The sequence below is a fragment of the Diadema setosum genome, chromosome 16, assembly GCF_964275005.1.
Source record: "Diadema setosum chromosome 16, eeDiaSeto1, whole genome shotgun sequence".
Classification (NCBI taxonomy): domain Eukaryota; kingdom Metazoa; phylum Echinodermata; class Echinoidea; order Diadematoida; family Diadematidae; genus Diadema; species Diadema setosum.
The window spans coordinates 8519314-8546621 of NC_092700.1; the positions used below are offsets into that span (position 1 = coordinate 8519314).

The following is a 27308-nucleotide window of genomic DNA, read 5'->3' on the forward strand; positions in this document are numbered from 1 at the left end:
GTAAGTGTGTTGTTATGTACCAACTTTGGATTAGAGATCACGCGTTTTCTCAAATATATTTACCGATTATGTTTCGGTTTTCTTCTTGTTCGTGAGATGGTTTGCTTGTTTTGTCCTTGACACACTTATTGGTCTGCGTTTTGTATAAGGTCAAAGGCTAGACCCCGAGTATACATAAATGGAATTCTCTTGAACTTTGAGACGTCAGGGAATGTATAATTATATATGACAGTAATGACGTCCACTTTGTAAGATTTTCACGTCATTGCATTTTTATGTTCATTGCGTCAAATAACTATTTGAACTAATACTTCATATACTTCAAGAGAATACATATATGTATATTTGTATTTTGTATTGATATCTTTTATTTCTTTCATTGATGTTATTTGAACTTGATGAATTCCAAATTGCCATTTATTGCTAGTATAGGCCTACAGCCGTTTCTAGTCGTAGTAATTTATGAAAGAAGTACAGAATAACTAGCAAGGTGACTAGATGTTTTGTAAACGTCTTCATATATCTCGCTGTATGCATTTACATCCACAAAAGACAAAAGCTATATCTTTTGTTAATATAGGAAAATAGGGAATATTTAGCGCAATACTAGCATTTTTCGTCAACGAGCAGAGGGTCTTCAAAATTCTCATAAACTTTAACATTTTAGAATATTGCTGATTTCCAAGATTGTTCTATCTTCAATGCTGTAATGATATTCTTAGGAGTATCATTATTAGCACAAATTGGTATTACCATGACTGTTCTCATTTTCTGACTGCAATTCTCAGAACTCACAAGGAAAAACGTAAGTACATCGTACATATCGGAAATAACTCTATGCAGGATTAAGATTGATTATGCTGTATGTTTATCTCTTACTGTTGGGCTGCCACCTATACTCGGTGCTAAAATTAGACGTGACGCTTATGACACGATAGCGTATGCTAGTTTGAGATTCGAACAAACTCTGACGTTTGTGTACCTTCTCGGAATATTTTGTATAATTATTCTGTCCACATCAGGTCTGACGTCTCTTCTCTCGTAGACATAAATTAGGCAGGAATTATTATACTTCCACCGCTGGAAGTCATCTCGCGGCTTGAACTTTGGACTTCACAACGGTACATTTATAGTCGCTGAGTCCGTGGTGTGCGCCCCACTTGACGCTTTCGTGTTGTTCGCGGCGAAGAGCATTTCGTCTCTCAAACTGTGTTCTCTGAGGACAACATTGAGCGTAATTTTATCTGGAAAGAAAGGAGGAAATTCGGAATCATTATGGCTTATCCAGGAGCACCCGGGCAGGCAAGTATCACTAAATTTACGGGATATAGATATGCGTTTCTTGAGGAAGTCTTGATTCATTTTCAGGTAATTTACGTCGGGAATCATGGCTACCTAATTGCCTAACATGCCTATTATGGTTCTTTTCTCCGTAATCGTATACTGGAATAGCAGACAATTGGTGGAAAAAATAGCCCGAAAAATTGATAATGGAATATCAGTAATTATGAATAACATTAATGTGGATGATGAGCATTGCTATTATCATATTATGATTGTGGTTATACGATTATCGTCTTAATCATTGTTCAAGCATTCTTCATTAGCGTCGACACCATTATTTTCATGTTAATTAATGGCTAAAGTTACAAAGTAGAGGATCGGCCTCTGTAAATAACATCAGCGATGTCATAATATTAAATGATAGTTATATGATGCCCCTCCAGTACGGTCAAGGGCCCGGGGCACCTCCCATGGGCGGGCCAGCACCGGGAGCAAGTGCACCACCTCAGGGGTATCCTGGTGCACCAGCGGGACAGGGCTATCCGGGACAGTTCCCGCCGCCTCAGGGACAGGCGCCCCCACCTCAGGGACAAGGCTTTCCCGGCCAACAAGCGCCCAATCCAGCATACGCTGGTCAAACGCCCCAGGGGTACGGGGGCCAGGCACCTGCACCAGGTCAAGGTTACCCCGGCCATGCTCCTCCACCACAGCAACCGTATGGGCAACAACCAGGTGAGTTTAATGCCGGTAATTTCATATAGTGGTAGATATTAATCCCTGTGTACATTGTAATCACTGGGGATGGGGATGGGAGTGAGTGTAAAGATACCTCAGTGTACTATCCATAAAACTATCAGAAATATGAGAATCGCATCATGTTTCTTTACGCAGAGAAGGACGTGCTTATTTCTTCTTTAACTCAAAAAAAGAAGTGTGGAGCGCAGAGCTACATTAAGGTTATTTTGGCTGACGTTCTGAAAGTGACGTGAGGCGGAACATTAGCAAAATGTTTAGAGTAGACATGCATACTTGCACGATTTCCCCATACTCGCCACCTCCTAGACAGGTGCGTTAAGATTGCAGTTTGTGGGGCCGACTAGAAATCAACATCAGAATTTTGCTCACATTTAATTTCTTAGTACACACATGGTGTATACAGCGACGCCATTGGAGTTTTGTGTAAACAGTGTCTGAATGCGATTATGGACCATACGTTAATGATTAACATGCCCTCGCGTCATGTCTAATTGATAGTGTGCACATGTACTGCTTCATTGTTAATTAAACTATCACAGAATGTGCGAACATCTAGTTACAAGAACGCGTTGTGTGTATATACACATGGCAGGATTGACTATTATTATATCAGGTTAGATTCCATCTGCAACCATGTATGGAGATACTATACCTCGATCCTTAGCTCCATGCTGTAACTTTGCAGAAAGCACTGTGATGTAATCGCTATATCCTGGGTGTAGGAAACTAAGTCTGGCCTGATACTGCGATTAGTGTGTAACAAAGGGGATTTCAAATAATGTGGGCCTACTGAGATGAGTAGATACAACACGCATCGAAGAGTGATTATTAATAATTTTCGAGCATCGTCGGCGTTTTAAACCGATCTGTTATCTCCTCTTTTTTTTTTCTCTCTCTCTTTTAGTGCTGTTACACGATGTTCAAGATATCAGTGACTGTTTTTCATTTATTATACTTTACTTAATCCGCTAGAGTTATAAAATGAGTTACATTGTATGTTCATGACCTTCCTTATAAGCTTGTGGCTCATTGAATATTAATTGTAGTATTAGCCTTTTGCAAAGGCCTCACATTTCATCAGGCTTATCGGCACCTCGTGATCACGCCTGCTTCACTGTTTACTGCAAAATCGCAAGCTATTAGTTTGCTGCTGCTAATAGGATATAATAATATAATATAATTATATTAAATAAACTAAATAATCAAAAGTGACACGAGACCTTGGCAAAAGGGTTCTAATATGTCTCTTATATATAGTAGACGTTTGGACCTAAATGTAGGGCCTATAATACTTTCTAAAAAGGGTGAAGGCATCATTTTCAAACATTTTAAGGTGAGTCCATTACCGGGTAGAGCAGAATAAAACATTAATTTCCAGTAATAGGTCTATTTACTTCACTAACTTGTTACTTATACAAGGACTATCATTGAAATTATGAATAGAAATATCCCATATTTTCTTCTCATTTTCTGTGTTTAGCAGATTTAATTGCAAATACGTGTATCTCAAATAAACAACAGTGGAGTTAACTCGTTTTCCGACTAAAGTCTGTATGATTCTATACTTTCCTGATACGTTGACAGGCTACGGCGCAGCGGGCGCTGCTCAGCCACCAGGTGCGTACCAGCAGGGCGCCCCCGGAGCCGCACCCCCTGGGGCCTACCACCCCGCCCATGGGGCTCCAGGAGGCGCACCGGGAGCTCCGGGTGGAGTTCCTCCGGGCATGGACCCGGAGCTCTGCTCGTGGTTCACGGCCGTGGACCAGGATAACTCCGGGCAAGTGACGGCTAAGGAGTTGCAGCAGGCCCTGACGAATGCCAACTGGACCACGTTCGACGAGGCAACCTGTAGACACATGATAGGTGATGATTCATGATATATACCTTTAACCCTTTGTGTGTCTTGAGGGCAGATTGGCAGAAAACCCCACAGTATTGTGCATACTATCAAAAGTCCCCGACACATGGGTGGTTTTTAAAAAAAATCACCTCTTTGACTTGGCATCCAGAGTCCTCTTCCATCTAAAGTCGTGTTTTAACAGACCTTATTTACCCCGACCGAGTCAGGACAATGTCCGGAAAACAAAATTTCTCGCCACGGGCAGTTAAACGGCATTAGAGAGGGCGGGACTCGGGATACACCCAAGCTGGAAACTGGAAATATGAATGAATTCTAAAATCGGAACATAGTTTGTATCATTCTAATCATATTCTATCGTATTAAATTCATAAAGGCATCTTTGATCAAGACAAAACCGGAACAATCAACATGAGCGAGTTTGCCGCCCTCTGGAACTACATCCAGCAATGGAAGCGAGTGTTCGAGGGATTCGACGCGGACAAATCTGGTGGCATAAATGCGACGGAATTCCAACAAGGTATAATGGCTAATTGGGTAAAAGTTCATCTGTCACAATCAGTGGCAATTTACCTGTTAGATTAGACTTTCGCCTACTGAATCTGTGTAGGCTTATTCAGATCGATCGTTGTGAGAGAGTTGTTGGAAATCAACTCTCTCACAGCGATCTGAAGAAGCCTATAGATCCAGTAGGCGAAAGTCTAATCTAACAGGTAAATTGCAACTTATTGTGACAAAATGAAATCTTATCCATGCAGCTGTCATTCCAATCAGATGATTTTTTTTTCAGCGATATAATGGGTAAAGTGTTCACAGGCTACTACGCATGCATCAATGACTCTTGCTTGTTCGTTTGTTTGATTTCCGTTAATGGAAAAATGAAATGAAAATAAAGGCAAGCTAACATTCTCACAAGCATGCATGATTATAAATATATAAATTCATCATCAAGAAAATACAGTACGTCCGACAATACTACATTCAGCATCAAAAGTGACTTGATTGTTACGTCCATATACAGTCTTCTTTGTGCTTCCGTAAAACTGAAAATTGCATTGAGTACTTGTGGTTGGCAAAAATTACAAACAAGTTGTAATTCAGCCATCCTGTTGAAGCTCTATATGAAAAAAAAAAAAACTGTACTCGGTGATGATGAGTGTATCAAACAATTCAGATGACACTGATGATTTTAGCTTTAGAAAAAAAAAATGAATAATTCATGATATTTTGTTCTTCTATATAAACTCATACGTTGCCTTTAAAATGATGAGACAGTCAAGTGTCTCGTTCTCGTGTAATGCAAATGTCTATCTTTCTTTGCCCCGTTTCATTGTTTTTTTCTGTTTCCGCCTATACATACATACATACATACATTAGATAGTTCACATTGTTCATATTTCATAAGACAAACCCTCATCACTGAGTTAACTATATCTCTAAACGCATAAAACATGAACCACACCCTTATGTTTTTGATAATTATAATGAACATTCTATGGACGGAAAAATGTTATATACAATATAGGCCGACATCCGTCGGACCGTCAATGCGGAACTAATACGTCATTGCGCGAGGCGAAATCGGCATTCATATACATCGGAAGGATACAGAAGAGAAAAGTTTCCCACGTTTTAAAACATACATGTGTTTAAAGATTAATAGTGATTTTAAAGAAAATGCCGTTGTGAAAGGTTATCTATCGGTCACCCAAATTGACCTGTATCATGTCTATTGGAGTGCATTTGTTGCAAAATTTCTAATGCGAACTTCTCCGAAGGCCTATTGTTGTAATAATGTTTACTACTGTAGATGACTGGGGGTGTTTATATCCGTATTATAGTTAATTGAGGGCATGTGAAAGATGTACTACTGACGGATTTATCTGGTTTCCCCTTTGCAACTCTCAGCTCTGAACCAGCAGGGGTACCGCTTCTCACCCGCCTTCTGCCAGATGGCCGTGGCGCGATTCGACCCCGTCAACCACTCCGAGTTGAAGCTGGACGGCTACATGCAGATCAGCGCGCTCATCAGGTACCTCACGGACGAGTTTCGGCGGAGGGATAAGACAAAAACTGGCGTGATCAACATCGCCTACGAGGACTTTGTCTCCATCGTCGTTGGCAGTAAGACCTAGGGATGATTTCGGAATAATTACGATTAAAGACATGGCTGTAAGTACCTTGAATATGGCGGGTTGACAGACAAAATTGTAAACAAAATTTCAACAAAGCTATAGGAGTGACTGAAAGAACGATCGAATAGATGAATAGATGGATGAGGGAGGAAGAACTATGTGACTTTATCAAAAGTATTGTTTGATTAATCGATAGTACAAGTGAGTAAATGAGAGGGATTCCATCGGTGAATAAGTGTCATGATCCGTTTGTGTTTAGGCTTGTTGGGGATTTTCTTAAAAAACAAAGCACACAAACTATAATTCCACAGAAGAATCTCGCTATTCACCGTTATCGTGCAGGCTAAACTGCGCTTTTGACAGGTTTATCAGGAGCGTAGGCCTGTGTCTTGTCGAATCACTTTCGTGTATCATCATCAACCTATCATAACTGATTCCCTTATTGAATAATACATTATTGCTGTGACGAGTATGCAAAAGCCATTCCAGCGGATCATATTTCTTAATGTGTGATTATTATAAACTTGACCATTGCACATTAACATGACACAGTGCCTCGCATTGACCGGGGCCCTGGTTTATGAAGAGTTTAAATTGATTATTATAGTTCATTTCAACTCTAAGTCTATGGCAGCCTGTGTGGTAAGGAAATTTGAAATAGATTTTATCTTTTGATAAAACGAGGCCCTGGCCACCTCCCTGCATTGACCATGTAAATGCCCAGAGCGTTATATACGCGGCTCCTATATTATAATAATTATTACATATTACTGTTTTCGCTGGCCGGTGCTATCCGCGATTTTCACGCGTACCCCAAAGGGAAGCGAATGAATTGGGGCCACTTCATGAGTCCCGACAATAAAAATAAAAAAGGGGGAGGGGTGCGTGCACCCCCTTTAATTTTGTAAAGGCGCCCCTCTTCACGGAATTCCTGGATCCGCCCCTGAAACTGATGTACCGAACTGACTTCAACAAATCCAGTAGCTATGTCTTCAATAAGACAATGGATATCAGATTAAAATCAATATAGGCGTGATATCGTGAAATGCAAAATATTATGAAAATAAACGCACCAACATACACATCGATAAGTTTTATCGAAGAGGGCTTCGAAGCGATCCTTGGTTGGTCCACTAGTGCATACTGAAATAAGAAAAATGACATACTTCAAATCGATTCAGATTTTTGTACAATTGGTTACAAACTGATGTTATTTTATATTTCTTAGTATATTCTTTATACTTCTACTTCAAGCTTCAGTTTCAACAGACGCATTCAGGTTTGATTAAGAGAGACAAAATTGTTGGTAATATACTCACTTTTGTTTTTTACTTTCCATGTATTTATATTTTCGCTTGTAATTGGTGAATATTGTATTCTTTGTAATCATTTAGTTTATATTCAAGCGATGTGTTTTATCTGAAATGTCTTGCATATAGTTCATAAATTAAACAAATTATACAATCTAACCGCGCTTTCAAAGACTCGTCTTCTTTATAATTTCTTCTCTCGGCCACTTTTTACCAATGAGTTCCACTTAACATTCTAAAACACTCTGAATTGTTACATCATAATCTGTCTGTCTCTTTCTTTCTCGCTCTCTCTTATAACGCCATTTTCGCATTCTTTAAAGAAAGATGATTACATGAAAAACCAATCTTCTCAATGACACTGCACCTCTTACACAACAAAATCCATGTTAGCAAATACTTTGATGATTTTCTTTGTTTTTCAGCAGAGTCAATCTAATAAATACCAGGCTGATAAAAAGAGATATACCTGCTTTGTATTTAAACTCCTATGCATATACCACAAAGATGAATTATGATTTCGTTGCGGCAAAAGTCTACAAAGGGTCTATAGTGAGTAAACACTCCACAATCGGTGACTGTAACGGGTAAAAATCAAATCAATTCAATTGTTTTGCTTGATTTGGTTTAGTTTTTATACACCATTTCCCTCAACAGTCGTTTGATGTTGATAATGTAACAATGAAAATGATAATTCGTTTATGATTTTTGATCAGCGGCTGGGTAAATGTGTTTAGCATGCAGGCAGTTGGGGAATTGGCGAATGTGCGACTAGATATGATTTGAAAGTCAACTTGAAACCAGTGGCAATATTAACTTCATGAGATACGCTGCGAATCAGTACAAAGTTAGTGTACTACTACATTTTGTATAAGATAGTAAATTGACGGTGTCCGCAAAGTTATCTCTTTCGTCGTGACAGCTTCGTGAATTAGCGCCATCTACCGGTCAAATGCAATAAACATGTACATCGTCGAAGTAGCGAAAAGAATCACGAGGGAAAAATTATAACAATATATTATGTACAGTATACTCAACTCGTATAGATAAGCTGTAGATTAAATCTAATGCCGTGTGTAGCAAACTTAATGTACATTGAACATACTTCGAACAGAAAGAGAACAGACTTTGCTTTGTCCGCAGAAAATGAGAGGGAGAGAGAGAGAGAGAGAGAGAGAGGAAGACCCGGTGAGAGAGAATATTGTTCTGTGTGTCTTGATATTGAGCTTTTTACTGCACACTCTCCCTGTCTTTGTGGAAACAATTGCATACATCTGACAGGTTCCGAATAAAGACAGTCATCACCTCCCTATAGCCATCAATAATTGAAAAAAGAGAGGGAGAGACCGCGCCTATACCAATTAGGCAGTGTCATAAGGTGCATACACTATAAAGACCTACCGGACATCACTCGCCGGAAGTAAAATATCCCAAACCCTTAGCTTCCAGTGCTCTATGTTCAGTAAGCCTATAGTCTGAGAGTTGAAACGCTGTCACATGACTTGAGGCAAAGAAACCTGACAAATCTAATATAGATTACGATAATTGATATCCATGAAAGTGTGATGCATTTAAAACACACACACACACACACATATTTTGATAATATGACTGAACAGGCAATCCCCCGTTTCTTCTGTAAGCATATGCAATGTATATGCAACTTGTAATGTGTGTATTTTTATATGATGACGGAAATAAAAACAAACAAACAAACAGCACAAAAATAACGAATCTTTATGTGTTGTATATTTAACTTTGTCCTCTACTTTACTTTATATCATTCGTCACAACGAGTTGATACGACTAAGCCTCCCTATGGATCATAATATTGATATAACTGATGGGCTACAAATTTTCCTTAAGCAAAATACATTGTAGATACAAAAGGGGACGAGGACGTGGTAGAGTTAAAAAAAAAAAAAAAACGCACACAACGTACATAGCACAATGACATTGTACTCAGAGTCAAATGCTACCTTCTCCCAGTATTTGAATAATTCTCGAATGAATAGGCATGATTGAGGTCTTTATTTCGGCAGACAAGGAACATAATACGTTGGTCTGACCCTCGTATCTCACCGACCATTCAAACTAGCGGTGAAAATTCTTTATCTCTGATTTCCACCCATTTTTCTACCAGCTATAGTTCCGCTCTGCATGCTTTTAAAAAGTATTATGATTGCTACTGAAATGAAAAGATTCGTCTTTCTTGTTCTCGTATAGATTCCTGATGATACGTGTATAATGTAAAACACTCAGTGCACTGACCCACAAATTGTAACTTCCGCACGCTGATAGAATGGTGTGTAAATCTACATTTCTTGATTTCTTTTTGTGAGTTCGGTTCATATCACCTATGCATTGATTGTCTTCACCTTACCAGGAAATAAGAATCTCATAACTCTACATAGTAAGATTGTATTGTACTTAAAAATGTTCCTAATTGTATAGGCCTTTATTATGTATTGTAGGCCAACGCAGCGAGCATTCATTCGATGAAGAATTACGTTGTCGATCTTGAGACATGTACCTATATTAGAGCCGAGTGTAATGGATCATAATATCATCCAGTTATTAGCAAGGAGACGGAAGTCACCTCCCTGCAATAAGTATCTTAATCTTTGTGACAGAGCAAGTGGATCAATCCTGTGTTACACATTCATCACAAATTGATAATATTGAATATCGGCCATTTGAAAGGATGTCATTTAATTATTGTACAGCATATAGTTAGTGCATCAATATTGCAGCCGCCATATTGGCTCTGTGGTATAAAAGGTGATCATTCAGCAGAAAACTGTCTTCTCCTTTGCAAACCATTATGAAGAGATACAAAGAAATTGTTGAGTTCGCAAACTATAATATAAAGAACTACAAAGAAAATGTTGAGTTCGCAAACAATAATATAAAGAACAACAAAGAAAATGTTGAGTCTTTGGAAATTTGTGGAAAGTTTCGGCTGTTTCCCCCAGTACAAACTGTTACAAGTAAATATATAAGAAATGTCGAGTCTGGGGAAACTTCAATATATGGAAAGTTTTGGGAAGGATGCTAGTCCCAGGGAGGAGGGAGAAGCACCACACATACTCATATATAGGATTTTCCATCATGACCAGCCAGGTGGTAGTGGACAGTCGTTAAGACAAAGTAGACTATAGTCTTATAGTGGTCAGCCTGGTGGTCACTTTTGAACATGCATGATCATGGCCTAAAGCCATGTAACCGACAACTGATTGGATGATGGTTTGCATAAATTATTAAGAGGTGGAGCATGCAAGTGCTATTATATTCATTATGTTGTTGCTAGGTGGTGTTAGACAAAATTTTCCATAGCACCATGTGCTGCACCCTCAGAATCATTATAGATAGAATGATTTTGTTCTTTGAAGTTAGTTGATTCGAGCATTCGTGTATTCATCGGTCACTCATTGAGTGGGAGATACCCACTCTCTTGTACCGCGCTTGTGAACTTGTGAACTTCATATAAGACAATAAATGACCATCTTTGTACATTGTACATCACTGTCTGCTTTGAAGTTCTTCAAAGTGTCATCGTGTGGTTGTTGAGCGTGAAAGGTACGCCAGTGTGCTGAGAATGCGGCATTGCTGAAAACCATCCAGTTACAATCTTGAAATACTCCTGAAAGTCCTGCAAAGTCCTGCAATCAAATCTAACTGCAGCGGTCATGCATCAGTAAGGGAGAAGGGGGGGGGGGGGGAATAAGCCTATCGACAAGTGCATGGAGGGGGGCCCTCCGGACGGGGATGGGGAGGGGGGGTTGGGGAGGAGGGCTAGAAGTCAACAAGGTCAATGGTATCCCTCCTGTTTGAAAGAATCTATAAGGATGGAACCTTGAAGTCTTGGTGTTGTGATTTTTATCCGATTTTTTTTTCGCCCAATTTCCCCCGTTTTTGTTTTTGTTTTTTTTTCACACCCCAAAACCCTATGGTGCCGTGACCCCTGAGACCGGGGCCCTGTTTTATGAACAGTTAAAATTGATTATATAGTTGATTTCAACTGTAAGTCTATGGCAGCCTGTGTGGTAAGGAAATTTAAAATCGATTTTATCTTTTGATAGAACTGGACCCGGGTCTTTAACATTCTCATGGGTTTTCTTCTCTCATGAATTTGTTTAGTGGCCGTTTGGGGCAGGTGGACGCCATAGACAGGTGGTCGCTTAGGTAGGTTCGGCAGTACAATGTACGCATAATGCACTTGTGTACATCTCATTACAATCCTTACACCCGCGGGGGCGCAAGTCATGATCCATATCCTATCGATAGGAGTGTAGGAGAAAGATCTCTTTGGTAACTGCGTGTATTTTTTTGTGTGTAACGTGTAAACCTTGACCCCAAAGCAACAACTGGCAGGTACAGTACTCATTGATCGCGCATCATACTCCAGTATCCATGCAGCTTGTCCATACACTACATGTACTTTTCTACGAGAACATCCGAAACATAACACGAGTTGTACGCAGTGAACGTGGCAAGTCGTACCAGAGAGTATTTAACAAAATGGGTGTCAAAGCCTGGTTCATGGATGATTCGGACGCCGATCAGCGTGAGACACACCATAAGAATCCTCCGGAATACGTCACGGCCGAGTTTTTGGAGAAACACGGTATTCTTTTCTGGAATGTAAGTGGATCGCTCGCTCGTGAGGGGTGGAAATTTATGTTGACGATTATGCGATGTTCGTTCGCCATGGTCAGGGCTACCCGCGTACTTGTCGGGGTCGCAAGGCTAGCTTTCGAGGACTCGTCTGTTTAGTGTTATATGGCTTAGTGTCCGGGAGACCAGAGACCAAAATACATGGTTTTACGCTAAAATTTGGAGCCAGTCTGTTAGCCGATATACTTACAATCATTAGCGCGGGCATTGATTTACAATATGATTTTCTGTAAGAGTCCAGTGAAAGATTGTGTTTGAGTTTTTCGGTCCTCGCGGCGAACTTTGTATGCATTGCCGTAGCGTAGTGCTTTTTACAGCGCATAAAGCGCATGCGCCAACAACCTTGTTGTGATCGGGAATGGTAAAACGTAGCACATATGATAATACAGTTTTATGCGTATGGAAAATTTGTGAATTCTAGATACCCGATATGGATATTCATGAGCCGATGTTAAACAGGCTTAGAGTAGTAAAATGCACGATATTCGAATACTTAGTATGTCGAATGTTCATTACATTAGAGGCCTATTTGGAATAAAGGAATTACGGAATTGCGAGCCTAAAATGAAATTCATGAGGGAGGGTATAATTCTGTTTCATGCATGCCCTGTGCTGTGCACTGTCAATGCCTGGTTCAAAATTATTGTTAATTTAAACTTTCAAAGATACTTTTTTTTTTCTTTAAAATGGCAAATTCCTCCTGTCTTTCTATTTCTTTCAGTCATATCACTTGCTTAAAGTTACTGTTCGATTGTGTGTGTGTGTAAATAATAATAATTGTGTATAACAAGTTAAAGGCAAAACATAGTTCTGGTACGCCTGCAAAATTGTCAAATTTTGCTCCAAATTGTACCCGTATGCCTGAGAAATGTGTGGAATATTTATTAAAGAAGATATTCGATCATTGGGTAACGACGAAAATGCAAAATATTAACCAAAAAGGTTCGCATCTCAGAACTTACCCGATCGGGGTCAGGCTAACTCGGACTCGTGGACAACGGCCTCACTTTGATGGCGGCCAGGATGAGTTGTCCCTCTGCGGCTGGATTGTACAGCTCCAGTGTTGTACTATGGGAGCGCTTCGCGTTCTTACTGGTCGCAGTTAAATGTGCCGAGTTGATACAACGCGCGCATCAAAGAACCTCTGTGGTGTGCCTACAAAATGAACATGCCCCTTTGTATAGAATATGGCGATCACAAACTGCGTATAAATTGTCTGAAATTATAGGGCTGAGTTGTCCCTGAGACCAAGTTGATATAGATCCGTCTGGGATAAAAGTCGGTACGGGTATACAGACTTTTATTTTTTATCTCAAAATACTGCGATACAACTCATCATCCCGGCAAATCGTGTCAGCCAGGTATAAGTTTAATTCTTGGTAGACTCTTTCGATATATTGCAAGCGAATATGAAATGGTGCAAGACTGGTTCTCAAACCCTTACCAGAACTATGTTTTCACTTCAAAAAAATAAAAGCTAAATTTCTATGCATTAGCATACAGACCAATACATTTGACTACTCTGAATATTCGTTCATTTTCATTCATTCATTCATTCATTCATTCATTCATAATGATTGGTCAAGAAGTATTTCTGAAAATTTTTGAAATCTATGAATGTCGTAACTTCCATATCTTTTATCTTGTTTTGATGATTTTTTGCGCTGTTCTGCTGGATTTTTCTTTTTCATCCTCATGAATTGATAGAATATTAGAGTAACTTTCTTCTTTAAGGCATAACGGATTGGTTAATGAAAAACTAGAATTAACCCTTTCAGTTCCATCCATATGGTCATTGGGGTTTATTCCAGTGCTCCCCATGGCATTTTCAAAAGGTAAAGTGGTTTGTTAAAACACTCATTATTAACACTTTAATTAATTAATAAGACTCATTCATTCAATTATAGCTTCATATTGAAATTGTTACTTACATAAAAGTGTTATGATTACACCCTTTATTTATGTATTATAGCGATGGTAATGTACAAGCATATACCTATAGACTGACTTGAAAGTGTGAATAAAACGTAGCACACATTATTATACAAGCATATCTTCTGTATGGAAAAAAAGGGGAAAATTCAAGCTGAGAAGTTACAATACATATTCATTCAATGAGTTCATTCAACGTACACTGTAGTACACTGTACGAAAGAATGCATGATGTTCGATGATTTGTTGTTTTTTTTTTTCATTTAAACCCATGTTAAAATTGTTAAATCACTGGAATAAAAGAATGATGCACATAATGAAAAAAAAAATTAGAGAATAGATTTATGTTTCATGCATGTCCTGTGTTCTGTCAATGGTTCAGAATTATCTAATTATTTCGTAAATTCATTTCATGAGAGAGAAAAAAATTGCAAATGTATTTTTTGTCAAAGAACTCTAGAATTATGGTTATCGATTTCATAGGAAAGAGAAAAAAAAATCCCGAAAGACCAGTACAGGAAACGGTCAATATTGGATAACAAATGAGACATTATGACATTCTGAAATTTCCTCTTTTTTTAACACTTCTTGACCAGTCATTACAAATATTCAAATCAGCGTGCAAGTTGATGATGGGATGCTCTCACCATTTTGTATTCATCTCATATACAAAAATAACAAAAATCTCTCATTTCAACTGTATAAAATATAAAATACCATCCAAAATAACAAGATAAAATGTTAACTTTGATATATTTTGGTCTGGGAATATAATATTACCTGTATTTGCTTTTTTTTCTGAATTTCATTTTACGCACTGTATATACCGTACGTGTAAATGACATCATCAACACACTCCTTTGACATTCCAAGGACAGGTCAAATGTTTTCTGGAAAAAAAAATGAGAAATTTCAAAATGTCATTTATCTAACATATATTTCTTATCTGATTTTTGTTTTTGTTTTTGGAACATTGTGTAGGGATTTTCTTTTCGCTTTCTATACATTGTACACTATTTTTATACAAATAGTGTATTTTTCCTCTTTGAACAGGCGCGGTGGAGCACCCCAATTATCTCGCAGAAATCCATCGGCAGCCGAGCCTCATTTGCATAAAGTTAACAACATGTACTCGCGTAGTTGAGAAAAAGTAAACAACTTCTCAAGCTAATAACAATTTAAGGAAACCTATTTTCGGATTAAAATTGAGTTAGTTTGAATTTGAAAACATGTCCGAATATGCACATATAACATATTAAAGGATTTGACAATGATAAAATGTGATATTTTAGCGAAAACCTGGCGAGCAAAATTACCAAAAATATGCCTCGAAAATCATCCTAAAATTCACGAAGTGTGATTGCGGAATCAAAGCGCCATTCGAACAAAGTACACCGAAATTTATTTATCTGCTTGCATTTTAAATGTCATACCGCAATATTCCCGGCCATGGTTGTGTCGGAAAAAAACAGAAGGTGATGTCAAAAATGACACGAACGCAAAGCGTACAGGTCGGTCCCATGTATATATAATCACGTGACTGTAGCGTTGCATGTCACAGCACACACAACGCTTTGCTGCATGCAGCGTGCGCGGCAGCAGCTCAGCAGTCACACCGCCGTGCGACACTCAGCAAAATTGACTGCGTCACATGCAAACCAACAATGAGCACGAAATCCTGAATCTCACGTAACACGCATGCCCAATATTACGGGAAAAGAAATGACGTCATTTTCAATTGTTTCACTGACTACAATTTTCTATTCCAAACCCTGTAGAAACAAGTTGATTTCTCAAAAAGTACAGGTGGAACCAAGCGAAAACTTTCACCATATATGGATTGAGGCCTGATAAACTTATGTTGCCAATTTCGGACACATTGGAGCCCGGCCATAGTCCAGTCGGAAAAAAACAGAGAGCATGTTTTGCGAGAGGTGATTTTCAAAACGCTTTGATATCTCAAGTTCTAGTGCAGCAAATTGCATAATTTTTTCATCAAAAGGAAGGTTTTTAAAAACTTAGATAGTGTGGGAAGTTTGAGTTCACTAGCGGCACGCATAGCTGCACAAGGAGAAGGTAAAGATTTGACTTTTTCATGCACACAGTTTCGGGCAGCCGTGGATGCCCGTTGGGAATTCAAATAGAACGGGGCGATAATGAGATGCAAATTGGGGTGCTCCACCGCGCCTGTGAATATAATATGTGTGTATATATATATATATATATATATATATATATATATATGCATCTCCATGTGATATAATGTAACAAGCTAAAAAAGAATGGAAGCTAAATTTCTATTGGGATATTGACCAGTAAATCTGACTGATATATAAATATATATATATATATATATATATATATATATATATATATATATATATATATACATTGTACAGTGTATATATATATAGAGAGAGATAATCAAGTATAATGCAGTTGTTGCTCAGTTTTGAGGCATAATGGGGCCTGATGAAAACTTAGAAAGAGAAGGTTCTCTGCTCAAGCTAAAGAAAAAAAAAAAGACTTTGGAAAAGTTAAGATTTTAAATTCAATAGTTTACTACACTGTACTTACCACAGAAAATAAATCATACCCACTTTATCTACGAATCTGTGATGAATTCCAAAACAAACACTCTTCCCAAATCCAGTTTGGACAATTAAAAAAGTAAATTTTTAAAACTTCAGTTCTATATTAGGGTCTGTATGCTTGGTATTTGATCCCTAATGTTAAAATTCATGAATAATTTTGAATTCAAATATAAAAAAAACTCCTTTTGGAAGACTATGTGACACATAGCTGATTCAAGGCAAATGGGTTTTTAGCTCACCTGAGCCATAGGCTCAAGTGAGCTATTGCGATCGGTCTTCGTCCGGCGTCAGTGGTGCATCGTGCGTAAACTTTTTACATTTTCATCTTCTTCTTGAAAACCCCAAGACCAATTTTCACCAAACTTGGCAGGTAGTATCCCTAGGTGGTTAGGATCTCAATTTTATAAAATGGGCACCATGCCACACCCAGGGGGCCCACCCCCCCCCCTAAAAAATGAAGGAATCTTTAAAAATCTTCTTCTCTAGAACCAGAAGTAAAGCTAAGTTAATGTTATGAGTTAGTACATCGATGACTGTAGTTTCAAGCTTGTTCGTGGTGGAATCAGGAGTGCCCCCTTGGGACCCAGGGGAGGGGGTGTGGAGGGGTCCTAATGGGGCCTAAATTGTACATCTTTATCTTCTTCTTGAGATCCCCATGACCCATTTTTACCAAACTTGGCAGGTAGCATCATAAGGGGCGTAGGATCTCAAATTCTTCAAATGGGCACCATGTCCCACCTGGAGGGCCCCAAGGGATCAAAACCTCCCAAAATGAAGGAATCTTTAAAAATCTTCTCTAGAATCAGAAGTGATAGAGCTAAGTTAATACTATGAGTTAGTACATTAATGACTGTAGTTTCATGTTTGTTCATAGCAGATCCAGGGGTGCCCCCCCCCCCCCCCTTTTGCGGGCGGGGGGGGGGGGGGTCCAAATTGGGGCCTAAATTGTACATTTCTATCTTCTTCTTGAAAACCTTGTGATGGATGTTCACCAAACTTGGCAGGTACAATGTAGCATCCCTAGGGGGTTGGGATCTCAATTTGTTAAAATGGGCACCATGCTCCACCAGGGAATTAAGGAATCTTGAAAAAAGTGCTCTTCAATAGAACCAGAAATGATAGAGCTAAAATTGATACTACATTGTATGAGTGGGGGGGGGGGGGGGTCCGAATTTGGGAATGCCTGGTCAAATTTTGGTAGAGCTGTGTGTAATTTAGATTAGTGACTGCGTGAAAGGTGAACCTGCGATACTCAGGTGAGCGCTAGACCCGCGGGTCTCTTGTTTGTATTGTTATTGTTCATACCTTCTTTTTGTTCAAAATTGTCCTGATTTGTTAACTTACAGTAACTGACATAATTCATAATCTACTTAAAGGTATGCATGTTTGTATATTATATGGGTCAGCTAATCACATGCAGTTTTTTTTTTTTAGCTCACCTGAGCCGAAGGCTCAAGTGAGCTATTGCGATCGCTCTTCGTCCGGCGTCCGTTGTCCGTCATGCGTCGTCAGTCGTGCGATGTACGTCGTCGTGTGTAAACTTTTTACATTTTCATCTTCTTCTTGAAAACCCCAAGTCCGATTTTTTACCAAACCTGGCAGGTAGCATCCCTAGGGGGTTAGGATCTCATTTTATTAAAATGGGCACCATGCCCTACCCAGGGGGCCCCCAGGGCCCCCCCCCCCCAATCTCCTTTGTAATGAAACAAACACATTTCAAAAAGAGGTCAGGTCAGACCAGCCTGCAATGAGTTTTTTCCTTTCCTGACCATGAGTAGATTTGACCAGAACAAACACATTTCAAATAAAAGTCGGGTCAGAGAGACCTGCACATATTGAAGATGTGCTTCCAAGTGTTATTTATCCGTGGTGGATCCAAGGGGTGGGTGGGAACCGAATTGAGGGCCAGTTTTTACATTTTGTTCTTTTTTTTTTTAGATGCAAATTTTCTAAATGCATCACTTGATTGATTGATTGATTGGTTGATTGATTGATTGATTGATTGATTGATTGATTGATTGATTGATTGATTGATTAAAAGGTCTTTATTCAAATAAAATCTGAGTCGGCGACTAAAAGTCGAATTACACAGATATACAAAGATTATACAGTAAAATAGACAGGATAATAACATATACAAAAGCGTATGTAAAAAAAAAATTACATTACATTCAAACATTCTGTATAACACAACTATTACGGTTATAATGCTACAAATTGTCATATGAATACAAAAAGAAAAAAAAAAATAAATGCACATTTTATAAACAGTAAGGGCACACACCTTCTTAATTTTTTTTTTCCGAAAAGAAGAAGAAGAAGAAGAAACACTCAGAGCCACACAACACATTGCCAAAAAGAAAAATATATATACATGTGTATATTAACTCTTCTACAGATAAGGGAGTATACAGTGTGGTTTGGAAAGACGTGTCAACAAGGCTGTCATTACACAACTAACATTCCACTTGTACTTGACAGGCAAAGCTTTTCATGCTAGAAAAGTTGCTGTGTCACAGTGACCGAGATTTTTTGTGGAGGTGCAGTTGCATTGCCCCAGTTACAGTCAAAGGTTTTGAATTTTTTGCTTTGTTTATTTTACATTTTGCTTTGTAATAGGACTGAACTACAAAGCAAGATAATGGTCTGAAGAATTGGAGGGGTTTTTCTTTTATCAAATGAATGTAAGAGATGCACCTTGCTCTTTGTACTTACTGTACGGGGGAAGGCAAGGCATAGGGATGGTAGGATAACAATAGGGAATCACACCAACTCATACAATATTAAAGGGGAATTTACCCCTAAACATATATTACAACTGTGTGGGTTCGGTAAATGCAGGTTTAGTAGCACACAACAGTGAAGTCTGGGGAAAATTAGGGAACGATCCATTCCAAAGTTATGAATTTTTTATTTGTTTTATATAATTTGTACAAATTTGCCATAAAAGTGATGAATAGGTTGCAACAATTTGTTTTGTAATACATGTACATGTACATTTGTACACACCTGTATTCAAGGAATGATATAGATATTATATAAAGAGAATTTCATTCTCTCTGAAAAGTACACAAGTCTAATTAGACTTGTAACAAATTGTGTTAATGATAATATGATTTCCCCTGCCATCTGATGGGGGAAAGACAAGTTTTCTTTCATTTTGCTAGAAAATTGAAAATATAAAGTAGAATTACAATGTATCTATATTTCCACTTCTGACATGAAAACTATTGAGCCGTCATATCTAGTAATTGCAGCACCAAAACTCTTGATAGCTATTTAAAGCTTTTGAATGGATTTTTTTTTTCTCACACTTTGCAAAACTTTGTGTTCTATTGTATTGCCGATTTGCATAATCCACATATTCATTGTTTATTCCCTTTAAATTATACAAAGGCTGCCATGTCATGAAACTAGGTTCTCCATGATGTGCTTGTGGTAAGCTCTTCTTTAAGAGTGCCCACACATAACCCATATTTCTGGTGTGAAGTTACAGCTGAATAAATAGGACAGAATTACAAACATTTAACTTTCAGCTGTACGAGGGCCTCCATGTGTTAGCTGAGAACATGGTAAAATTGGGTAGTCGTGATATTGCATCATCATGCATATCGTGGCGTTTCCAGGCCCTCCCCCCACAGAAAAGCAGAAAAAAAGGAATATTTGCCATTCACAACAGAGTATGTCACATGGTTGTGTCAATGTCACCCTCATTGGGGGCAATGTATAGTGCATGATGTTGATTCGTGATGTTAAGTGAGACAGTCATGTACAATGTAAATATGCTCACTTCAGACCCAAGTGTAATTAAAGGGGCATTCTAGACGATTTTCATAATTTCACATCATGTAGTGCATAAATCGACAGCTCCATGTATAGATTTGTGGAATTTATTGTGATCCTTGAGCAGAGAAACAATACTTTGAAAAACCTTTAAAAACAAATTACACTGAACAATGATAATGTGATGTGTAGGAGGCTCACATATTTCAGAAATTTATGTAATAGTGTAATTCCACTACAATACCGCTTGATTTTAACAAATCCGCCTATGTATAATCTATGCATGCTTTCTTCTTTTGTTCTGCTTCCGTGAGTCCCAACTCGTGCATTCTTATAGTGAGGATGCCATGTCATCATCTTTGTTCATAGCAATGTGTAAATAAATTTTGAAAACATTCTTATTCTTCATGCCTATCATAAATTCTGAAACTCAGCACTCAGTATAACTAGTTTATGGTTGTTCAAGTGCTAAAGTCTGAAAATCATTTGGAGGTCTCCATGTGGGAGCGCTGTGGCATAGTGGATGAGACTCCCGACTCCCTATCGGAGGACCCGAGTTCGAATCCCGCCCAGCGCTTACGTCCTTGGACAAGATGTTTTACCCACCATGCCCCTCTCGACCCAGGTGTATAAATGGGTACCTGGCAATGCTGGGGTAATAATAATGGCAGGGCCCTCTGGTAGAGCAGTGGCAACACTGAAGAGGTTACCCTGGGTAGATAAGACCTTATTATTATTAAAAGCAAAAACCCATCAAAAGCAAAGAATTTGTTGAGTGAAAATAATCTTTCTTTGAAAATTAACAAAACACAGTTTTCACTTGTCTCTCCCCTACGGCCTGCCCTTAACACACCCAAAGGTAACATTATGGTGGACAGTGTACAAATTAATCAGGTTCAGACTGTGAAATACATTGGTGTGATACTTGACTAAAGATTAACTTGGCAAGACCATGATATTGTATGCACATCTAAGAAAATAGCTTCCAGATTTAGCTCCCCTTCAAAACCCCAACAGTGAAAATTTGATCAAAATATGATAAACATTACAGAAGTTGTGAAGCCGTTAAGTTTTACCATTGACGTTAAAAAAACAGTTCTTGAACATTCTGAATATAATGCAACTGAGTGAGTTGATGATGTCATCGCCTCTCAAGATTTTTACCTTTACTTTTCTGACTAATTCTAACTAGTTTACTACAGTGGCAAGAGTTCCCAAAATGAGAGTGGCCACGTAGGAGGAATGATACAAAACCTATTTAGCACAGCTCAACATTAGCAGTTGCCCTGTGGCCTGGTGCCACTAAAAATTGATGATGGGCCATCAAACTTCAAATAGAGGTTATCTCTGTTTGGCCCAATCAGGCAAATAAAATGGAATGTGAAATTTAGGGGTTTTTTTTTTTATAGTATTTTAGGCTGCTACATTTCGTTTTCAGGCCACATATAAAGATGTTTTTGGCTTGGCCTTGATGGGCCACCTGAGAAAAAAAAAAGTTACTGTCAATCCCTACTTTGGTATGTGGTGTTAACCACAAACGAGGAGAGAGGGGCATCTTGCTTGAGGTAGGATGTGGTCCCATGTCTTTCATATTTACGTCTGACAAGGGAGGAGGTCATGTTTTCTTCGACGTTGGTTTGTCCGTGTGCAAAATAACTCAAAAAGTTGTGAACGGATTTGGATGAAACTTACAGGAAAGGTTGAGAATGACACAAGTAACAGATGATTAGATTTTGGTAGTGATCCGGCAGTTTTTGTGGATTTTATGAAGGATTTTCAATATTTTGGCAGGTAGGTTCAATGAACTTTGGAGTTCAAGCTGCATAACTTTTAGGTTTTTATACATGGACTAAACATAATTTTTAGGTTTTCATACACGCACTAAAGTGTGTGCTCTAGTTTCTGCTAGGGTGAGGCACACCGTGCAGCTATATTGGGAAATCGGGCGACTTTCAGCACACATACATGTGGATGGAAATCACTGATCTCTTATGGAAAAATAAGATCAGTAGTAGAAATTAGCTGTTTGGCGGAGGTCTGTGATCTCAGAGTGCTTCTGTAGTCTATTGCTTTTTACATGTATCCCTCCAATATCGAGGCACTGGATACAATGAGGACAATTCTTGGGATCCCAAGCAGCTTGTTATAATGAAGTTCCCTTGTATTTCCAATTCTCCTTTCAGCTGGAAACAGACAACTATGAAAAGAATGAGACGTACAATCAGTTGAAGAAGGAGCGTGGGTACACCTACGAAGATGAGGTCTGCATCTCCAAGGAAAAGCTACCAAACTACGAGGAAAAGGTAATGAATGCATGGAAGCCCATCATACTTTCAAATTCCACTTTCCTCCCTCCGTTGTCCACTTCAGACTTCAGACCAGCTTCGCCTGATGGTTACCCAACTACCCCACAGATGCGGGGCACATGACGAAGTGAAAATTTCATACTTTCTGCTTTCATGTATTTTTACTGGTTGTCCTTCTCAGGGGATAATCAACCTTTTACGTTTGACCACTTCACCTGACCGTCCCTCCTGCTCTAGACCTTGTTACATAAAACCCATTCTAGGAAACACCGTTTGGCAGATTTTATGGATGTCCGGCTCACATAATTCTATTAGATATATGAGAAGGTGACGTCAAAATGCACAGATAGAGTGGATATGACTGCAATTTTTCAAGGTGTAGAGGAAACCATGCTTTGGCCAAAACTACCTTGAGCAAGATAAATGTATATTGAATTGTATGTATAGTTGATAGCAAGGGGAGAAATTGTACGCTATACAATTTGTAGGTAGATGATGTGATGTGTGTGTCTGAAAGTTTTTTTTTCAAGAGCAGACCAAAACAATCCAGTCGGCTGCTTGCTTCAGTATTGTTTTGTTTTTTTTTTTGTTTTTTTTTTAAGTCTGAATATCTGACTTGATTCAGTTGTCCTAGATGTAATGTGATGGTGATAATGGGAATTAGTGTTTGAGGAGAATGAAACCCTGATATACAAGTGTGGATTCATTGAAGGCAGCAATACAAGTAGAACACATCAGTGAAAGCTTGAGGAAAATCAGTTTGTGCAAATTAAGTTACACATTTTTTACAGCTTTGGTGCAGCCATTGCTGGATGATAAGACTACTTGTTATTAAGAAAGTTAAATATAAAGAAAATTATATACAGAACAATTTAATTCCACAAAATGTGACTATTATCATAAGTACACATTCCCTCCATTTGTTACTGGCATATTGCAGATAATGTTATTCTCCCTAATTTTTGGAGGAGGTAAGTCAAATGCTCTCATTATGCTAGAAAAGTGAAAATATGTTGAATTTTCTTTACATCATTTTACCATAAACAAGCTCACAATGCACTGAAGTCCTCTCATCCGCAATGACAGCATCAAAACTTTAAAGATTCATAGGTATGTCCTTGACTGATGTGTTAAACAAATATTGCTGTGTTCACTCATTTATGTACTTGGTTTTCATTCTCCTTGAATGAATGAATGAATGAATGAATGAATGAATGAATGAATGAATGAATGAATGAATGAATGAATGAATGAATGAATGAATGAATGAATGAATGAATGAATGAATGAATGAATGAATGAATGAATGAATGAATGAATGAATGAATGAATGAATGAATGAATGAATGAATGAATGAATGAATGAATGAATTAGATTAAATGAAATCTTCTCTTTGTTTTCATTCTCTCTAAAGTCTGAATATCCTTCTCGATTCAATCATCTTCAATATGATCATAGTAATTGGAGGAGTTGATTCAGTGCCAAAAATCAAATGAGGTACCCCACTCGTCTCTCCCAGATCAAGGCTTTCTTCAAGGAACACCTCCACCTTGATGAGGAGATCCGGTTCTGCGTTGATGGCAGCGGCTACTTCGACTTCCGCGACTTCAAGGAGCGCTGGGTGCGCATTGCGTTCACCAAGGGAGATCTCTTTGTTCTGCCGGCCGGCATCTACCACCGCTTCACACTTGACACCAATGTGAGTTGGCGGCTGAATTTGAGTGATGATTCATTTACTTTGTTACGTCCGCCAAGGACGTCATGTTTTTATGTCAGCATTTGTTTGTTAATAGTCTGTGTGCAAAATAACTCAAAAAGTTGTGAATGGATTGGGATGAATCTTACAGATATAAGGTTGGTTCTGACACAAAGAACAGATGACTAAATTTTCGGAGTGATCCAGGAATTTCTATAAAGTTTTGAAGGATTTTTGTTGAGCCCACCGGAGGTGCGGGGAGACTAAGGAATCACCTGTGGCGTCTGTCCGTCCGTCTGTCCGTCCGTCGTCTGTCCGTCCGTCGTCCGTCGTCCGTCGTCTGTCCGTCCGTCGTCCGTCCATAACGCTACAAAAACTTTAATAACTCTCTACTGAGGACTTCAATTTCAATCAAACTTGGCGGGAAGAGTGGTTATACAAAGTTACACATTTAACCAAACATGAAGGTCACCTCAAGGTCAAAGGTCACAGGCAGGGGTCAATGAACTTAAGGGCCCAATGTTAAGTTTTTACGACACGTTTCGATTATGGCTCATAACTTTTGAAGTATACAATGTCCGTTTGTGACCAAACTTGGATGGTAGATGTCCCTTGGGGAGTTGAAGTTCACCACAAGGTCAAAGGTCACACAGGGGTCAACGGGGCGTTTTGATTATGGCTCATAACTTTTGATCCCTATGTCTGTTTGTTACCAAACTTGGATGGTAGATGTCCCTCGCGGAGTTGAAGGTCATCACAAGGTCAAAGGTCACAGACAGGGATCAATGAACTTTAGGGCCAAATGTTAAGTTATGGCGCGTTTCGATTATGGCTCATAACTTTTGATCCATATGTCCGTTTGTGACCAAACTTGGCTGGTAAATGTCCCTTGGGGAGTTGAAGGTCACCACAAGGTCAGAGGTCATAGGTGGGGTCAATGAACTTCCGGGAGTTAGAAAAAACATTAATTTCTTCTACACGAATGGGCAAGACACATTTTGGCACTTGCCTTGTTTATCTTTGAGCAGATATAGGGTTGCCAATAAACTTGGGAGTTCAAATTGCTTGTATTTGAGGTTGGCATCTGCGCACTGAAGCGCGTGCTGTACTCACACGAGGTGCCGTGCAGCTTGAAGCTGATGACGTAGACGTAGACATATATTGGGAAAGTGGGCAAGTTTAAGCATGTGTGTATGGGTAGCAATGAGCTGCTTAGCTTAACTAGTTTATCATTTATCTATTGATATGAATGGATACATGCATGCATACCTGCCTAATGTATACATATATATCTATGTACATGACATACAGTATGCACCTGTATACCTACATGCATGCATACATGCATATGTACATACATACATACAGTACACACCTGTATACCTACATATATATACATGCATACATTCTTTCATTTGTATTTTGTATTTGTTTATTTCTTTGTAGTTATTTTTTTTTTCCATCTCATAATTCCTAATTGCTTATGTAGTCATAAAGCATCGGCATATATTCTTTTGTTCATTTGTTCATCACCTTTATTGTTGGATGCATCAATTTGTCAGTCTTTTAGTCTTTACCAAAACAGTGCATTAGCTCTTCCAGAAACAGTTTTTCCTGGATGTCTGATAAATGTTGAATTTATAACACTAACAATATCACTGATACCAAATTGATAAAAATGCAACTTATCACCTCCCTGCACCCCCCCCCCAAAAAAAAAGAAAAAGAAAAAAAAGTTGCAGCAATTACTACAAAGCATTTATATGAAAAGAAAAGAGTGGATTAGACAATACAAACCTACTGTGGTTCAGTCAAATTGATGCTGAGTTCAGGTTGCCATGGTAATATTGTGGGTGCTTTTTTTTTTTAGTGATTCTATCCCATTTGAGACCCCCCCCCCCCCCCCATGGAGCAATGTATGTGTGTAATATGCAGTATATTAGGATATAATACACACACACAGATTTGTTTCTTTATCTATAATCAAAGAGAATAAAATTTTAAGTGTTTAAAGGTACAGTTTACCATTAGGAGCAGTGATTTAAAAAAAAAAATGTTTGACTTATCACATTGATGCATATATGTGTAGGTCAGCTGCATCACAAAACATTCTACCATATAAAAATTTGGCAGTAAAGCCTGAAATATAAGGAGGTATAACTATTTTCCTTACTAAACCATAACTGCAGACTGTTCAGTCTAGAAACACTTTTATCATAACTATCATTCACATTTTGTATATTTAGCCATACTTAACATTGATTATAAACTTTTACATTGGTTGTTTCTATCTCTAATTCACACTTTAGAGCTATTTTGAAGCACTGAAGCTAGGTTTTTGTTTCATGTGCAAATGGTAAATAATGCCTTTTATATCTTTACAAATGTTTCTTCTACAGTTACCATCTTTTTCTCTTGATTTTGCAGAACTATGTCTTGGCCAAGCGGCTCTTTGTTGGGGAGCCAGTGTGGACGCCCTACAACCGTCCTGCTGATGACAAACCCCAGCGCACAGCCTATCTAGCATCAATCTCTGCCTTGAAGGAAGACTAGGCTGAGCAAAGTTTTTTTTTTTGTTTTTCTTTTTTCCTTCCTTTATTTTCTTTCGTGTCATCCTCCTAAAGAATATGCTCTTACAGCCGATGATGTATGATAATTTCATTGACATTGTGGATCGTCAGCAAATGCAAAGAATTTTTGAACAGAGCAATGTTAATAGGCCCGGGGGGGGGGGGGGGGGGGGGGGGGGTACTTGTCACAGTAACTCTTTCATAGAATTCAGATATCTGTATCTGATATATAATGTAGTATACTACTTGAGATGTAATGTAAATAGGAGTACAATGCTCATCACTGCTTAATGTTTAGTCTGCAGTCAGCATAATCTAATGGGAACTGGTTAAAAAAATAATCCTTCTGTAAGGAAATGAAATCCCTGCAATTATTTCTAAGGAGTTACTTATCATTTTTAGACAT

The 27308-nt window shown here is 38.5% G+C and overlaps 2 protein-coding genes across 2 annotated transcripts; both read left to right on the top strand.

Annotated features, from left to right (window-relative positions):
- The first annotated feature begins 1239 nt into the window (after window positions 1–1239).
- On the top strand, window positions 1240–6033 carry LOC140240121 (sorcin-like). Its single transcript, XM_072319932.1, has 5 exons — window positions 1240–1302; window positions 1728–2016; window positions 3625–3903; window positions 4275–4418; window positions 5807–6033. The coding sequence occupies exons 1-5, from the start codon at window positions 1276–1278 to the stop codon at window positions 6031–6033; spliced, it is 966 nt and encodes a 321-aa protein (XP_072176033.1). The 5' UTR covers window positions 1240–1275.
- Window positions 6034–11786: 5753 nt separating this feature from the next.
- On the top strand, window positions 11787–27048 carry LOC140239985 (acireductone dioxygenase-like). Its single transcript, XM_072319794.1, has 4 exons — window positions 11787–11987; window positions 22513–22632; window positions 24156–24335; window positions 26760–27048. The coding sequence occupies exons 1-4, from the start codon at window positions 11865–11867 to the stop codon at window positions 26883–26885; spliced, it is 549 nt and encodes a 182-aa protein (XP_072175895.1). The 5' UTR covers window positions 11787–11864; the 3' UTR covers window positions 26886–27048.
- Window positions 27049–27308: the final 260 nt, after the last annotated feature.

Coding starts and splice junctions, on each gene's coding strand:
- LOC140240121 (XM_072319932.1), top strand. CDS start 1,276: ATGGCTTATCCAGGAGCACCCGGGCAG. Junction 1,303..1,727: donor ATCCAGGAGCACCCGGGCAG/GCAAGTATCACT, acceptor ATGCCCCTCCAG/TACGGTCAAGGGCCCGGGGC. Junction 4,419..5,806: donor TGCGACGGAATTCCAACAAG/GTATAATGGCTA, acceptor TGCAACTCTCAG/CTCTGAACCAGCAGGGGTAC.
- LOC140239985 (XM_072319794.1), top strand. CDS start 11,865: ATGGGTGTCAAAGCCTGGTTCATGGATGATTCGGACGCCGATCAGCGT. Junction 11,988..22,512: donor ACGGTATTCTTTTCTGGAAT/GTAAGTGGATCG, acceptor TTCTCCTTTCAG/CTGGAAACAGACAACTATGA. Junction 24,336..26,759: donor GCTTCACACTTGACACCAAT/GTGAGTTGGCGG, acceptor TTGATTTTGCAG/AACTATGTCTTGGCCAAGCG.